Source organism: Nycticebus coucang, chromosome 4, assembly GCF_027406575.1.
Source record: "Nycticebus coucang isolate mNycCou1 chromosome 4, mNycCou1.pri, whole genome shotgun sequence".
NCBI lineage: Eukaryota > Metazoa > Chordata > Mammalia > Primates > Lorisidae > Nycticebus > Nycticebus coucang.
In genome coordinates, this window is record NC_069783.1 from 97,246,772 (window position 1) to 97,264,677 (window position 17,906).

A 17,906-nucleotide genomic window follows, 5' to 3' on the forward strand; every position below is an offset into this window, starting at 1 on the left:
TTTGTAAGGACCAAAGAGGTTGCGCTTCTGAAGGTTCTCTGAAAAATCAACTTGTGAAAGAAAGATTAATTGTAGAAAAGACATAAAAATTTATTTAATGCATGGGAGCCTTCAGAATGAAGACCCAAAGAGGCAGGGGAAACTTGTCCATCTTTATGATCTAGTGCTAATAGACTGGGCAGGGAAACACAACAAAGCCTGTCTGTCTAGTTCTTTGAGTCCTCTCTGGGCACACATTCCTCCCTTTTGGGCATTAGGCAGCAGTCCTCTCTGGAACAAAGGTCTTATGACTCATAGTCAAACAAGGTAGATCAGATAATTTCTTTATTGTTAGTTTTTCTACAGGAGTCAGAGAAAGTCTTTTTTTCTTTCTTTCTTTCTTTTCTTTTTTTAGATTTTTACCTCTGGCTTTGGGGGAAAAGTGTTTTGGTTTCAGTGACTTGCCTTAGGGAAGAGGAATTACAGTTTTTATATCTAGCCTTGGGAGCAAATGGAACCGGGAGGCAGGAAGATAGGAGAGGCTAGAGAAAAACTTTTGCTTCTGAGGCTTTCATTTTGGAATACAATTTATTGAGGCCCAACACTGTACAGTGTGAACAAGCCATAGGTGGTCTCTTCCTGAGCTGAGGTGTCAGTCTCATGGAGTAATAATAATAAGCACACAATAAACACGATAAATAAAAATAATACCCAATAAAGAAACAAATCCACACAATAAATAAAATAATATCGTGACAAATAATATAAGGAAGCAAAGACCAATGTGGTGGGACTGAGCCATTTGGAAAGGCAGTTTGGAGGAGGCGATAATATGTAGGCTGAGAAGAGTTGAAAGAAGATGTGCGTGGCTGAAACTTTCTAAAGAAATACAGAAGTCAGGTAGGCAGAGGCACAAATTATTTAGGAATAGAAGGTCCGAAAGAGCTTTAGTGCCTTATTCTGAGTGCAATGAAAGGAATCAAGAAGGTACATGACACAAAATAATGGCTTTAAATTAATTATCAAGGTACCTGGCATATGGTAAGTACTCAGGAAATATTAACTATGGATACTAACCCCTCTTTTCTTCAGAAACTTATTTCATTACTTGTTCCTTTCTCACTCCTCTATCCACAAAATTCTGACATTTTACTAAGATTTTGCTCAAAATCTCAATTTAATTTTGTAACTTGCCGAATTCTGATATCTATAGTATTCAGTCTTGCAAAGTTTCTCATAGAAAAGTCAGGGCACTATTTCGGAAAGAATGGGATACTGAGATTTAGAATGGAGACATATGGTAAAATCCAGATGAAATGGATAATCTTGAACCTCCAAGTCACTCGGATCCTCCTTTTGCCTGTCGGTCCATTTGCCTTCCTATATTTGGGGAAACTCGCCTTCCTGTGCTTGCAATTCTGTGACTAACTCATCTGGGAAAGGTGCCTTGAAGGATACTTATGTACCTCGAAACCCATCAAAACCACCCATTTTGGCCACTAAATATATAACTAGGGTGAAATTTCAGCATGCTTTAGGGGACAGATATACACTATGATTAGTGTAAATTTACACTACACTTATACTCCTAAAGAATTAGAATACTAATATATATTATATATAGATAGATATATATTAAACACAAACCTTAGGAACATATTAGGGGGAGATCTTTAAGGATGTTAGATCAAGGAGGGAAAAATAAAACCTAAATTAGGCAGAACTCACAGATATGAGTGCATTTACTAGCGATTCTAGATGTAATACGTTAGCTTGTGCAGCTAGAGGAAGATCTAATAGTTTACTTGGTTGGTTGACTGAAACTTGTGTTCAAATAGCCTACATTTAACCAGGTTTAGATGTCAGATTTTTTATGGCAAAATATGGAGAAGGGAATCCTAAAGCTTGGCAAGAAGTTAGAGTGGATTTATCATGTAATAACTGCAAACCTAATCCCCAAATACATTTCAAAAACAAAAAACCAGAGGACATGCCCTTCACCGAGGCATTGAGAAATGTTAGTGGGAGACATACTTTCATTCTTGAAAAGATTTGTGATTGCTCTCTTTTGTTGACCAGATCTAGCCATGAGATGAGTACCACCATTGAGATGAGTTCTCTGATTTAAATGAGGATTAGATTCCCAGATTATTCAGACGTTAGGTCCCAACAGTAGGGTGGACACACTTACTGTAGAGGGCATCAGCAAGGTACCAGTAACCAACAATCAGAATGCCTTAGCCTGTAGGAATTGGAACTGTGGCTAATTTAAGGTTGTATACCTAGAGATGAAATAGATGGAAAGCCTGCCAGGGCATTGTTTAAGTTACATAACAGAAGAAATTCTAGGTCTGGTACCCAAAACCTTCACTTCATTTATCATAAATGAGGGATAATCACAGCATCTCATGTAATTACTGGACCTATTTCAATCCACAGACAAAGGCCCTTGATTGAAGGGGCTTGTAGCATTCACAGGAGTACATACTATATATCTTTCTCCAGGCCTTCCCATAAGGAAATTGTACCCATCTACCAGAGTGATTGTGTATTGCAAAAAAAGGGAATACCCAATTCTTTGGGAGGTTACTAAACAATGGCTCAAAATTTATACTAATTCTTGTAGACTCAAAATACTACTTGTGTCCCATAAGTCAGAGTAAAGCTGTATTGAGGATCCCAAAGACCACATTCCCGCAAGATTCAATTAAATATTAGGAGGACTCATACTTGTGGCTAATATTTATTATAGGAAAAAGATTCAAAGAAAAATCAGCAAAGTTATTTGCATAGTGCGAAGTGTGAAGGAAAACAGGCACAAGATTCCAGGTCTTCTCTCAGTGAAATCACATAGGATATGATCAATTCCTCCAGCAAGGAGTTGTGATGACATGTGTGAAATACTGTCTGCCAGAGAAGGTCACTAGAGATTTAGTGCCCAGGTTATTTTGTTTGTGTGTGTGGACTTGTATAGACCCTTCTTTACTCAGTACCTGTTAAAACACCAGACTCCCTGAAAGACAGTCAGCATTCAGAATAAGCCATATTGTTTGTACATCCTGTTTAGACACAGTGAGTCACTCTTATGAGTTAGAATAGTGGGAGTACTCTTGAAATCTGAGTTCCCAGACACCAGGGAAGGGACATTTTAAGCAGAGCTTTTAACAGATAACACTCAGGTCTGCTATGCTAACTCTTTTTGCACAGGACCTGAGAATAGTCAGGTAATAAATAGAATCTTATCTAAAGTCTGACTCACAGCTGGCCCAGTTATCAGTGGATTTCCTCAGTCCTGAACATATTATAATTGAAACAGTATACTCAACAAGGACAGTATTCACATATTAACTTTCTGACTCATAGGTGGTCTCCTTTATGGCAGAAAAGGCTAGGTGGGACCCGCCCCTAGAACATTCTTATCAATATAGTAGATCAAAAGCAATATTCCTTCCTGGAGGAATTAAAGAGATTAAGTTGCCATAAAAAGCTTAAAAGAAGTAAAAGTGGCCATACCTGTCATATCTGCATTGAACTCCTTTGTTTGCCATATGAAGAAGTCAGATGGATCGTGGAGAAAGACTGTGTACTATGTCACAAACATGATCAGGTGGTGACTTCAGTTGCAGCTGGTGTCCCAGATGTACCTTTGCAGGAATAACCAAAATGTCCCCAGGTACTTAATAATCAGCTACTGCCCTGGCTAATGCTGTTTTTGTCCATAAATATTCATAAGGACAAGTTGAGAAAAGAAATTTGCTTTCATTTCACAGTACCCACAGCATAGATTCAGAGTTTTGCCTGAGGGCAATGTCAGTTCTTTTGCCTCTTGGCATAATTAGCTATTCATTATTTTGACATTCCATCTAACGTCCCATTTGTCCATTCCATTTACAATTTGTACTGATTGGGTCTGATATGCAGGATATATAGTAAGTTTTTTAAGTAAATTAGTCAGATATATGCAAATATATCCAAGATAGAAGATAAACCCCACAAAAATGTGGGATTGTCTACATTGAAGCTTGTGATCCTTCAGTGGTGTGATCACATGAAGTTATGGCCTGCAAAGGCAAAGACAGGTTACTGTATCTCTTACCATCTACCCTGGAAGAAGAGGCACAATTCTTGGCAGGCCCTTTTGGGTGTTGAAGGCAAGATATACCATATTTGAGTGGGCTACGTCGGGCTGTAAATGTGCTGATTTCAAGTGGGGAACAAAGTAAGAGAAGGCAGTTCAGTAAGTTCAGGTGGCTGTATCAGAGGTGCTTGACTAATTGGGTCTTATCATTCTGTGTATCCAGTGATCCTCACAGTATCTGTGGCAAGTAAGGATGTTGCCTTGGGTGAGCCCCTGTAATAAAATCACAGCATGGGTCTCTAAACCACTGAAGCAAACATATGCCCTCTTTAGCAGATATCTATTAATATTTTGAAACCCTTGGCTTGTTTCTGGGCCTTAGTTGAGACTATACAACTAACTATGAGACATGAAAGGACCATGTGGCCTGAGTTTTTCATCTGAAAATGAGTATTAGTTTCCTATAGCTGCTATAACACAGTCCCATAAGCTTATTAGTTGAAAACCACAAAAATTATTCTTTCACTGTGTTAATAGCCAGGAGCCTAAATCACTATCACTGGGACAAAATTAAGGTATTATTCGGGCTGTGTTCTTCTGGAGGCTGTGGAGCAGAATCCACTTCTTGTCTTTCCTAGCTTCTAATGACTGCTGGCATTTTGGGGTCTGAAGTCCCAATCAACCCAATCTTCAAGGTTATCATCTTCAAATCTCCCTCTGCTTTGTCTCCTCATCGCTTTCTCTTTTATGTATACCGAGTCCCCCTCTGTCTCTCTCTTTTAAGAATACATATAATTTAATTTGAGGCACATCGAATAATCCAGGATAATCCCCCAATTTCTTGATTTTTAAATTTTGTCCATAAGTATTTGGAAAGGCACATATAAAAAAATAGCCTTTGGTTTTCCCGTATAAAGTAACACTCCCAGGTTGTAAGAATTGGGACATGGATATCTTTTGACAGACCGTTTTGCAGCTCACCACACCCACCTAGACATAAGGTAGTGCTCATACTTCATCAAACAGAAATGGCCTATTTCAGAATGTATGGAAGTGGTATGACCTTGTGACTTGACTCAGAGACCTTCTGCAATAAAGCCTCTTGCATTGTCATCTTCCCATTCATATGTATGGCTTTCTGGGACATTCCTTACAACCAGTTGGTTAAAGAAGAAAAGCACCACTTGAGTCTGATTTAAAGACATGTGATACTACCTGAAAGTGGCAGAAGGAAAATATTTTTCCTTTCCTGTGAAGGAAAATATTCCCAGTGGTTAAAACTTCAAGTGGCAGTTTTGTTTTGCCTAAAGTGAGTGTTGACAAAAGAGTATGTCTGTCTATTCACAGACAGTTTCTAACAGGTTGGATGAAATAGTAACAAAGAAGTCTGGAGAAGTCTGTGTATGGATATCACAAAAGACGTACAAAATGTAGAAGATATTTTTGTCCAACGTGGATGCCCAGCAATGGGTTTCTATGTAGAGAAGACTCTTAATAATCAGGTGGATAAAAAGATGTGCCCTTAAGATGTCACCACCCACACAGTGCTTCTTTTAGGCACTTTAATAGAACAAAGTACCAATGGTAGCAAAGATAGAGCCCATCATGGGCTGAATAACATGAACTTATCCTTACCAATGCAATTTCTGGATGTTTAATTGGCCAACAGCAGAGACCAACACTGAGCCCCTGTATGCCACTATACTTCTGAGGACACTAATTAGCAATGGATGGAAATTTGATTATATTAGACCTCTTCCATTATGGAAGGTGCAGAGAGTCATCCTCAGTGGAATAAACAAATATTATGGGTATGGATTTGCCTACTCTGTTCCTAATGCCTGTAACTACCATAATCTGTGGACTCACTATGGCATTTCACTTAACATTCCTCCTGACCCATGTATTTGTTTTATTGCAAAAGAAGTGAAGCAATGGATTCATCCTTATTGGATTAACTGATGATATCCCATTCCTCATGACCAGTAAAGGCTGGCCTAACTGAAGGGTGAAATGACTTATTGGAGGCTCAGTTACAGTGTTAGATAGAGATAACACTCTAAAAAGATGGAGCTATATCTTAAAACCTTCACATTAAAAACCATTTGTGGTATGTCTCTCTCAAAGCCAGAATGCACGGGTTGAAGAGGTGGTTGTTGCTTTCGCTATTACACCTGTTAACTCGCTGACAGAATAATTGCTTCCCAGCCTGGAAACTGTAAGCTGTACTTGTTTGGAGATCTTAGATCCCAGGGTGGCAGAGCGGCATAAGAAAGGCTCTATCCAATGACAAGATGAGACAACCACTTTGGTCTCATCATGAAGTAAAAAGGTTTGTTGTTAGAATAATTGATTTTGAGAAATTGAGTTCATGTTATACAATACAGGCAATGAGAGTTGTATCTAGAAAACTGTAAAAACATACAAAAAAAGGCAGAACTATTGAAGAATCTTCCCTTATGAATGAAGGTTTGCACCATTCTATGAAGTTAAAGAATACTGACCAGCTAATAATTTGGCTAAGCACAATATGATATAGATAGCAAAAGAAAGAAACCGTAGATAGCAACTCAGATGTTATGACCAATTACAGAAGCAAGGATTGTAAATGTTTTGCATATTTTCCCTTTGTTTATTATGCGTGTGTGCTTATTTGTATATGCTAACCATTTTGTCTTCTTCCAAGTATAATTTTATATACAGATTTTCAAACTGAACTTTAGAATCTTGTCTTTAGATGATTGAATATGTAGTGAGACCGTAACTAAATTTCAGGAGTAATTGATACAGCCAGCACCTGCTACAATAGCAGCATCTATATGAGTCCACTGCCATAGGATGTAGCAGCAAGAGAAACATAAACATGCTTAAATTTGTGTTCTTTGCTGTGTGATGAATAACAAAGTCTTTTGTCTCTGACCTTGTAGTCTCATGTTTCTGTTGTCATCCACAAAACTGTAATAGGTTAATTTAGTTTTTAAATAAGGTAAGATCAAATGAAAGATCCAACAGATGCCTATACACATATGAAAATATGAAAAAGGTTAAAATAAATGGAGAGATATAACACGATTGTGAACTGGAAGACTGGATATTATTAGGATGTCATTCTCATTTATGATATAGCACATTGAGATACAACTATTTGTAATTTGATTGGTTAAAGGTTAAAAGATTGTACCAAGAGGGTGGCTGTGGCTCAAGGGAGTAGGGTGCTGGCCCCATATGCCAGAGGCGGTGGATTCAAACCCAGCCCTGGCCAAAAAATGCAAAAAAAAAAAAGATTGTACCAAGAGCTAATGGGATATGGAACAGCAAGACAATTGGAAATGTGCAATGGATTAACCCTTTTAAAAAAGAGATTGAAAATTTCTTAAAAAGTTAAACAGTTAACTACACTTACCATATTACACATATATTACACTTGGAGATATACTCAAAAGATATGTCAGCCTTAGTAGGCTTAGATACTGTTCAGAAAGTACCTAGCCATGTATGTCTCTATGTTTTTTATTAAATCATAGCTGTGTACATTGATGTATTATGGGGTACAATGTGCCTTTTTTATATACAATTTGAAATACTTACATCAAACTGGTTAACATAGTCTTCACTGTACTTTCTTAATTATTGTGTTAAGACATTAATATTCTACACTTAGTGTATTTGACATATACCCTTGTAAAATGTACCATAGGTGTGGTCTGACCCATTACATATTTACATGCCTGGATACTTTCTGGACATCCTTCATATAACTAAATAAGGTTTTGTACACAGATGCCCAAACAAACCTTATTTTTAACATCCTCTACCTGGAAACAACCCAAATATCCATCCACAGGTGAAGCGATAAACAAATATAGCATATGCATGCAATTAAGTACAATTTAGCAATGAAAATAATGAACTATGAATTCATGTAATAACATGGATGAATCTCAACATAAGGAGGCTCAGTGAAGAAATCAAATGAAAAGGAACATATGTTGTATGATTCCATTCATATAAAATTTTTAGAGGACTTCTGGTTCCTGTTGTAACAGGTAAAGAACTTGGGAAGTTACCACTCTCACTCTGTCGACAGGAAAAAAGGACAAACTGAAAATCAATAACTTATCATAGATACACTAGAGAATTGAGATCACAGATCACCTATTACCTGGAAATCTGTAAAAAGAGGCTAAAATAGATAATTACAGTCAAGAGCAGCTTACTAGGAGTAGAAACTATTGGAACAAGTAACTAGTAAGCAGACTTTGGTGGTAATTTTGGTGAATTACTGGAGGCCTAGAATGGATTGGCCTGAGAGTTTAAAACTTTGTGAAATACTTTGACATCAGCATAATTCTCATTTGTCCCAAGCTCATGTTGACATTCACAAAGGGAGACCACATTCTGGGCCATGAATTATACCTTAACAAATTAAAAAAATAGACATAAAATATGCCCTGATACCACAGTTAAACTAACAATCGGTAACAAAAAGTAGCTGGAATTCTCCCCTGCTCCAATATCTAGAGATTAAATAATACATTTTAAAACAATAGCTTATGATGTCTCAAGAGAAATTTGAAAATATTTGAAATTAAGTAAAAACACAACTTATATAAAATTTGTGAGATGCAACTAAAGTGATATTTAGAGGGAAATTTATAGCCTTAAAATGAATTTATCAGAAGAAAACCAATTTGAAATAAATCTAAGCTTCCACCTTAGGAAATTAGAAAAAGAACAATTTTAATTTCTTTGGTTTGAAACAATCTCTGATCTGTATCACATTTTTGTCTTCCTACTTTTAACATTTCTTGTAAAGGAGATCTGCTGACAGATTTCCTTTGTTTTTGTTATACAAGCAGGCTTGATTTCTACTGCATTTTTCAAGTATACAGAATTCTTGATTGATGTGGGTTTTTTTCCTTTATCTCTTGGAAGATTTCATTTGTTGTTTTCATTCTTTCATGTTTCTTATGAAAAATATTCTATAAGATTTTTAAAAATTAAAAATACATGTAAAAATACATGTAACAATAGTATACATTTATGGGATACATGTAATGTTTTGATATAGGCATGAAAGATGTAATAATCAAAACAGGGAAATTGGGATATCCATTACTTTAAGCATTTATCATTTCTTTGTGTAAGGTATATTCCAGTTTCATTCAGTTATTTTAAAGTATGCCATAACTTATTATTGATAATAGTCATTTGGTTGTTCTATCAAATATTGTTCATTCTATCTAACTGTATTTTTAAACACATTAACCATCCTTCCACTTTATTCCCCCCTTCAGAGTAGCCCTTCTAGCCCCTGGTAACTATCATTCTATTTTCTGTCTCCACGAGATCAATTGTTTTAATTTTTATCTCCCAGATATGAAAGAGAGTATGCAAAATTTGTCTTTCTGTGCTTGCCTTATTTCACTCAACCCAAATTTCATCTTTTTTATAACTGAATAATCCATTGTGTACATGTACCACATTTTCTTTATTTATCCATTGATGGTCATTTAGGTTGATTTCAAATCTTGACTACTGTGAATACAGCTACAGTAAACATGAGAGTGCAGATATCTTTTCAATATGCTGATTTCCTTTCTTTTCAATATTTACCTAGCAGTGGAATTGCAGGGTTATGCACTAGTTTTTAGGTTTTTTTTGAGGACTGTCCATACCATTCTCCATAGTGGTTGCATTGATTTCCATTCCCACTGATGAGGTAGGAGAGTTCACTTTTCCCCACATCATCCCAGAATTCATTATTGCCTGTATTTTAGATAAAAGCCATTTTAACTGAGGTGAGAGGATATCTCATTGTGGTTTTTTAAACTTCAGAATTATCAAGGGGGTACATACTCATTGTAGTTTTGATTTGCATTTCTCTGATGACTAGTGATGTTGAACATGTTTTCATAAACCTGTTGGACATATGTGTGTCTTTTTTTGAGCAATGTCTATTCAGATCTTTTGCCCACGTTCTACTTAGATTATTTGATTTTTTCTGATTGAGTTGTTAGAACTCCTTATGTACAATCAAACCTCTATAGTTGACCACCTCCCTACATTGATCACCTCCTTAAGTTGAACAAATTTTCATAGACCAGACATTCTCCACGTGTACCTATCAGTACAGTAGGCCTCATTTCTTATGTTGACCACCTCTATATGTTGACCAATTTGTTACAGTCCTTCGGGTGGCCAACTTACAGAGGTTCTGCTGTATTCTTGTTATTAATCCTTTGACATATGAGTAGTTTGCAAATATTGTCTCCCACTCTATGGGCTATCTCTTCATTTTGTTGTTTCCTTTGCTGTACAGAAGCTTTTCAGTTTGATGTGATCTCATTTGTCACTTTTTGCTTTGTCCCTGACCAGTGTCCTGGAGCATTTGTCCACTGTTTTCTTTTAGTAGTCTCATAGTTTCAGGTTTAGATTTTAAGTCTTTAATCCATTGTTTTGTATATGGCAAGACATAGACATCTAGTTTCATTATTCTGCATATGGATATCCAGTTTTTTCAGCACCATTTATTGAAGAGACTGTCCTTTCTCCAATGTATGTTCTTGATACCTGTGTTGAAAATGTGTTCACTATAGATATGTGGATATATTTCTTGCTATATATGCTGTTTCATTTGCCTGTGTGCTTGTTTTTATGCTAGTACCATGGTGTTTTGGTTACTACAGCTCTGAAGTATAATTTGAAGACAGGTAATGTGATTTTTCTTGTTTAGATTTTTTGGCTTTGGCTATTCTGGGTTTTTGTTATTCTATGTAAATTTTAGGATTGTTATTTATATTTCTGTGAATAATGTCATTGATATTTTGATGGGGATCACATTGAATCTGTAGATCACTTTGGGAAATACTGGCATTACCTCTTCTATTTTTTTTATCAGTGTTTTATAGTTTCCATTATAGAGATATTTTACTCCTTTGGTTAAGTTTATTCCTAAGTATTTTAGTTTATTTGTAGCGAGTGTAATTAAGATTACTTCCTTGGTTTCCTTCTCAGATTGTTCACTGTTGGCATAGAGAAGTGCTATTGATTTTTGTATGTCGATTTTGTATTCTGAAACTTTACTGAATTTATCAGTTCTGATAGTTTTGTGGTAGTGTATTTAGATTTCTCTAAATATAAGATCATATCATCTGCAAACAAGGATATTTTTATTTCTTCCTTTCTTTTACTCTTATTCCATAGGTAACTTGCCTTTAAAATTTTATTTTTGTCTTTTTAGCATTTTGGATATGAGATGCTTACACATATATTTTTTCTATTTTAGTATTAATCCTACTCGGTATTTTCTGAGTTTCTTGACTCTGCCACTTGGTGTCTGTCTATAGTTTAGGAAAATTCTCAACCATTGTATCTTCAAATATTTTTTCTTCCCCATTTTCTCTATCTCTAATTCTAGAACTCCAATAAACATATGTTAAATTATTTACTGTTTCTCAACAGATCTTAAATGTTGTATTCTGTTTTTGTTTTTTTCCTCTCATTTTTTTTTTTTCCCTTTGCAGTTTAGTTTAGATAATTTCTATTGATCTATCTTCAAATTCGCCAAGTCTTTCCTTGGCTGTGTTAAGTCTGATAATGAAATGTCAAAGGCAATATTCATCTCTATTACTTGGTTTCAACATCTAAAATTTGCATTTGAGTCTCTCTTATAGTTTCCATCTCTTGATGAAGATAACTATCTGGTCTTGCATGTTGTTTACCTTTTCTATTATAGTCTTTAATATATTAATCATAGTTATTTTAATGTCCTTGTGTGATAGTTTCATCATTTGTGTCATATCTGTGTTTATATGTAATGATTGTGTAGTCTCTTCAAAATGTTCTCTCTCCCTCTCTTTATATATCTCACTATTTTTTTTTTTTTTTCAGTTTTTGGCCGGGGCCGGGTTTGAACCTGCCACCTCTGATATATGGGGCCGGCGCCCTACTCCTTTGAGCCACAGGCACTGCCCTGTATATCTCACATTTTAAAGGTATAATTCTCATACTATTCAATTCAACTATTTAACACATACAATTTAATGCCTTTCAGTATATTCACAAAGTTATGCAACCATCACTATGATTTTAGAATATTTTAATCATCCCTCAATAAAAACCTTATACATTTAAATATCACCTTCCAAATACACCTTGCAACTGTAGGCAACAACTATTATACTTTCATGTATACATATTTGACTATTCTATTCATTATATATAAATAGAATCAAACAATGTATGTTCCCTTATGATTGGCTTCTTTTTCTTAGCATGATAATTTCATGGTGTATTCATGTCATAGCATGAATGCCAAATAAGATTCCATTGCATGGATGTAACATATTTCATTTATCCATTTATCAGCTGGTAGACATTTGGATTGGTTCCAATTTGAATATGTTATGAATAATGCTGCTGTGAGCATTTGTGCACAAGTTTTTCTGTGAACATATGTTTTCATTTCTTTTGATCTAGTATTACTTCATTGATAGTACCTCTATGTTTAAACTTTGGAAGAACTGTCAAATTGTTTTCCAAACTGGCTATATCATTTCACACTTCCACCAGCAGTGTATGAGAGTTTTGATTTCTCCACATCTGCATCACTACTTTTCATTTTTTGTGATTGGATTCTAGCACATTCTAGTAGATGCGAGGTGATATTTTGTTATAGTTTTGATTTACATTTATCTGGTGGCTAATAACATTGACTCTTTTAATAGTGTTTATTAGCTATTTGTATATCTTGTTTGGAGAGGTACTGGTCTAGATAGTTTGCAAATTTTTAATTTTTATTTTTGAGTTGCAAGAATATTTTACATGTTTTATATACAAGTCCATTATGAGATACGTGATTTCCAAATATGTTTTCCCATTCTCTGGGTTACATTTTGTTGGTAGCATTCTTTGATGCACAAAAGTTTTAGAATTTGATTGTTTCCAGGGTATCTATGGTTTATTTTGTTACTGGTGTCTTTACTGTGCTTTTATTGTGATAAGAAACCATTGCCTAAATCATGGCCATGAAGACTTATTCCTATGTTTTTTTCTAAGAGCTTTATACATTTAGCACTTAAATTTCATCCTCAGATCCCCTTTGACTTAATTTTTGTATATTTTTTGAGAGAGGGAGGGTGAGATTGGATTCTAGCTGGAATCACAGAGTCTTTATGTTCTTAATGAATGTTTAGTGAATTTTATTTAAGAAATATTTTATAATTTTCTATATGCCTTTAAGATAATTTTCATAGGCTTCAAATGGTTTAATATTTTAAACACTTTTCACCAGTTATATTTGTTTCACTGGTGAGGGAGTACATGCAGCTCTTCAAACTGCTCTCCTGCAAGTGGAACTCAGACTTTGTTTTTAATTTTCCTTGCTTTTTGTATGTTTTGTAGTATTTTGTTGAAGGCTCAACATGCTATATAGGAAAGTACATGGTTACATATGTGTATATGTATATATATAATGGTTAGAGGTGAACACAACTTTTGACTAGTCTTTTAATATATGGGTATGTGTTTATCTAGTCCTTTTGGAAGCTGTCTTTGCCAGCAAAAGTGTTATAATCTGTATAGTTTCAGGAGAGATGTAGAAAATAATGCAGATCCAATTAATTCTGTATCTTTGAGTAGTGTTTTAAGCATAAAGATAATCACTATCCAAGTATTAATTTAGCAAGGAATATGCACATTAAACTCACATGTAAACTAGAATGGTAATTTCCAAATTGTTAAGTATGATAGCAGAAGTTATGGCAACAGGAACCTCCAGGCAGTGGTTACAGTCAGACAGGTATATTGTAGCTAGAAAAGTGGTTTTTCCAAGTTGTGTTGAGATGCCATGTGAATGTAAAATGTAGAGCCAAAGGAAGTATAAAAAAATAGTGATCCTTAGTGTCTGGCCCATAAAAAAAAAAAAAAAAAAAAAAAAAAAGACAAAACCTCAGATGGCCTGTTAAGTCCAAAGGGATTTGTATAGACATAACTATACACATAAGGTCCCTGTGGTCTTAAACATTTCAAACATCTGCCACTTCCATTATTGAAACTTTTGATCACTATTCAGTGTTGGAATAACGCAGGTCTTCACAGGCTTTTGAGAGGGGCAATGCATTTGTCACAATAGGCTAGCTCTTTTGCTGCCATTATAAATCAACTCCTAAAACTTCAGTGCATCAAGATAGAAAACTTTTTTTATTTTTATTTTATTTTTTTCTCTCTCTTTTTTTTTTTTTATTGTTGGGGATTCATTGAGGGTACAATAAGCCAGTTACACTGATTACAATTGTTAGGTAAAGTCCCTCTTGCAATCATGTCTTGAACTTTTTAAATTACTCCTATAATGGCCTGTGAGGGTCAGAAAACTGTCTCAGATAGATTTCTTCCCTGTGATAATTCAGGGATCCATGTTTCTCCATCTCGTAGTCCCCTGACTTAATACTTGGTCTTCACAATTACCTTTAGGGGCAACGTGAGGGATGAATAAGTCCCACCCATTCTCAAAATCCTTGGACTGGAAATAACTTCTAATGTCTTTACAAATAACCAAAATCTAGACATAGATCTCCAATACAATGTCAAGGACACTGGGAAATCCAGGGGTAGTAATAGTTTGCCATATTGACAGTTTGCCCCTCAGTTAAATGCACTTGGTTCTCTATGTTCTGGGTCTACTTTTTCCTGCTACTGTCATTGATCTTTCTGTTCCTAATCTGTTGCTGTGTACTATATATGTTATTCTATGACAACTTGATTTTTAGACGAAAAATCTGTTTTTATCTAAAGAGAATTGAGGAAGTATTGAGGTTAGAGTGGAAAAGGGGTATGGAACAAATTTATGATAGATTATTTACAATGTTGTGAGTCCCATGCTAGGCACACTACAAAAGTTACCATTTGTCAATTGCTTGCTTACTTTTACTAGGATTAAAAACAAACAAACAAACAAACAAACAAGGGCTGGACGCATTGCCTCACCCATGTAATTGTAACACTCTGGGAGGCTGAGGTAGGTGGATTGCCTGAGCTCACAGGTTTGAGACCAGCCTGAGCCAGAGCGAGACCTTGCCTCTAAAAATAGCTGTGCATTGTGGTGGGCGCTTGTAGTCCCACTACTGGGGAGGCTGAGGCAAGGCAATCACTTGAGCCCAAGAGTTTGAGGTTTCTGTGAGCTATGATGTGACAGCACTCTACCAAGGGTGACAAAGTGAGACTGTCTCAAAAAAAAAGTAAAACAAAATCTTTAATTGCATTCTGCCTCAGTTTTCCTGATGTAAAAGATTAGCAAGGTTAAAAAGGATTAATATTACAAGTGCTTCAATCTCCAAAGTTAAACAAGGATTTTCTTCTCATCCATGTTATTTTTCTTCTTTTCTTTTTTATTCTGAATTATCAAATTAAACTGAAAACTTAAAAATGGTGTTATCGCTGAAGACTTTACATTAATTCTAACCCAGGCTTCATTTTGCTCTTTCATTAAGACTGGCATTAAATCATCTCCCCAGTTGTTGGAAGCTTTGATTCTCCACCACTTTCAGAGCTTTTGAAAGGAAGGACATAATTTCAAGCAGTCTACATTTCCAAGGACAACTCTAAAATAAATAATGGATGACATAAATCTAAGATTGCTGGTGAAATTTATCACAATGAATGGACCAGACTCTTGGATTTATGCATTTTAAGGAGATAAATTTAGTTCTCTACATTGGACATATTTCAAAGAATTAAAACTTTTTACTCTTCATTATCTCACGCTGGTTTAGAACTTAAGATCCTGAGCTTGTTTTTTAAAAAGTAAAATGAGAATATTTTTGCATTTGAAATGTTAACACTATTTGTAATAGTTTACAAGTAGCATATGAGTACAGTGGAAATATTATACAGAAATAAGCAAAAATGAACACATGGTACTACATAGATGAGCTCAAAAACATGCTCGGTGAAAGAAGCCAGTCATAAAAGCCCGCGTGTGGAACGATTTCTTCTGAATATGAAATATACAGAATAGGCAAATTCACAGAGACGGAAAGTGGATGAGTGGTTCCCAAGGGCTGAAGTGGAATGGGAGTGAGTAGCACCTGCTAACAGGAGATTTCTAATGAGGGTGTTTTGAAATGTTTTGAAATTAGATTATGATGATGGCCACAAAACTCTCTATATACCACAAATCAGTGACATGTACACTTTAATCAGGGTAATTTTATAGTATACAAATTATATCTCAAAAAGGTGCTTTTAATAAAACCTTAAACTAAACATCTCTTATGAAAGTATTTTGGCAACATGAAATTGCATAATTGTGTATAAAATAGAATTTATGTATTATGTGTACATAAATATATATATTTCACATGGAATGAATTTCATCCTATTCAGAAAAGATTATTTTCTATTTGCATGACAATATAGAGTTTCAAACATAAACTGCCTGTGTAAAATTTCAACACTAATTCTAATTTCTAGACTAAAAATACAAACTTTTGCCTCCCACCCTGCACACAAAACAATTAGATGTGGATATGCATGTTACAAGGAATGAAAAAAACATACATCAAAATGTCTCCAGCGATTACATCTTAAGTGGTGAGAGTATTTTCTTTATCTTTATTTGCACATTTCCCAGTTTTCTATCTGGTCATCATTTAAATTAATTTATAATAATTAATCATTTGTTTTTAAAAATGAAGTGGGAAAAGATAGCTACTGATTCCTCAAAAAGAAAAAGAAATCAAATTTTATCTAATTAATATGCGACTTGCACAAATTCAGTCCCCAAATGTTTCATTTTCTGGCTTGAACTCTGAAATGGTTGTTTTCTGCATATTTTTCTACTAGTGAAAGCAGAGTAAGCATTTCTGCTAACTCATTTTAAAAATTCAGTGTTTAATACAAAGTGGCACAATAGAAGCTTTGCTGGCCCTCACCAGAACTTTACTATTATATGCACAAAGTGTGAAGTATGAAACAGACCAACTTGTGTGTGTCGCCTGTGGTTGTCAGGGGACAGTCACAAGTAGGACTTTTCTCTGTTGATGTGGCTTCTGTCGTAAGGAAATTTTGCCATCTGAGTCTTCCTTGAAGCAAAATGCTCCTTTCCAAAATCATCTTTTTTTTTTTTTTTTGTCCATTTCCCTGATTTGCCATAATAGAATATTTTTTCCAATGTCAAACAGTCAAAACCTTACAAAATTTTTAATGAATAAAAACTTGAGTGAGTGCCACTTAAGCTCATTCTTTCTTAGACTCTGCAGAAGGGAGTTTTGTAATGATGTCTTAGAGCAGTGGTTCCTAAGGAAACACTGGGCAACCACTATAGACATTTTTTTCTTTCTTTCTTTCTTTTTTTTTTTCAGTTTTGGCTGGGGCTGGGTTTGAACCCACCACTCCGGTATATGGGGCCGGCATCCTACTCCTTTGAGCCACAGGTGCTGCCCGACGTTTTTTTTGTTTGTTTTTTGAGATACAATCTCACTTTGTTGGATTATAGCTGCATACTGCCACACTTGCCTCTGTAGACAATATATATATTTTTTGAGATAGAGTCTCACTATGTCACCCTCAGTAGAGTGCGGTAGCATTATAGCTGACAGCAACCTCAAACTCTTAGGCTCAAATGATTCTCTATCTCGGCCTCCCAAGTAGCAGGGACTACAGGTGTCTGCCACAATGCCTGGCTACTTTTTTGTTGTACTTGTTATTCTTGTCTAGCAGGCCTGGGCAGGGTTCGAACCTACCTGCCTTAGTGTATGTGGCCGGCACCCTAAACACTGAGCTATGAGCACCAACCCTAGACAATATTTTTAATTAAAAAAAATTTTTTTTAGGGACAGTGTCTTAGTCT

The 17,906-nt window shown here is 35.3% G+C and overlaps 1 protein-coding gene across 4 annotated transcripts in view; it reads left to right on the forward strand.

Annotated features, from left to right (window-relative positions):
* The window catches only part of TMEM182 (transmembrane protein 182), a 77,553-nt gene that overhangs the window by 395 nt on the left and 59,252 nt on the right, over positions 1-17,906 (forward strand). For 2 of the 4 annotated variants that reach the window (XM_053589502.1, XM_053589504.1), the window contains exon 2: positions 11,951-12,054. The exons of the other annotated variants lie outside the window; for them this stretch is intronic. In XM_053589502.1, coding sequence (XP_053445477.1) covers positions 11,992-12,054 — 63 coding nt within the window. In that variant the 5' untranslated portion in view covers positions 11,951-11,991. The remainder of the gene's footprint in view (positions 1-11,950; positions 12,055-17,906) is intronic. 4 annotated transcript variants of the gene reach the window in all.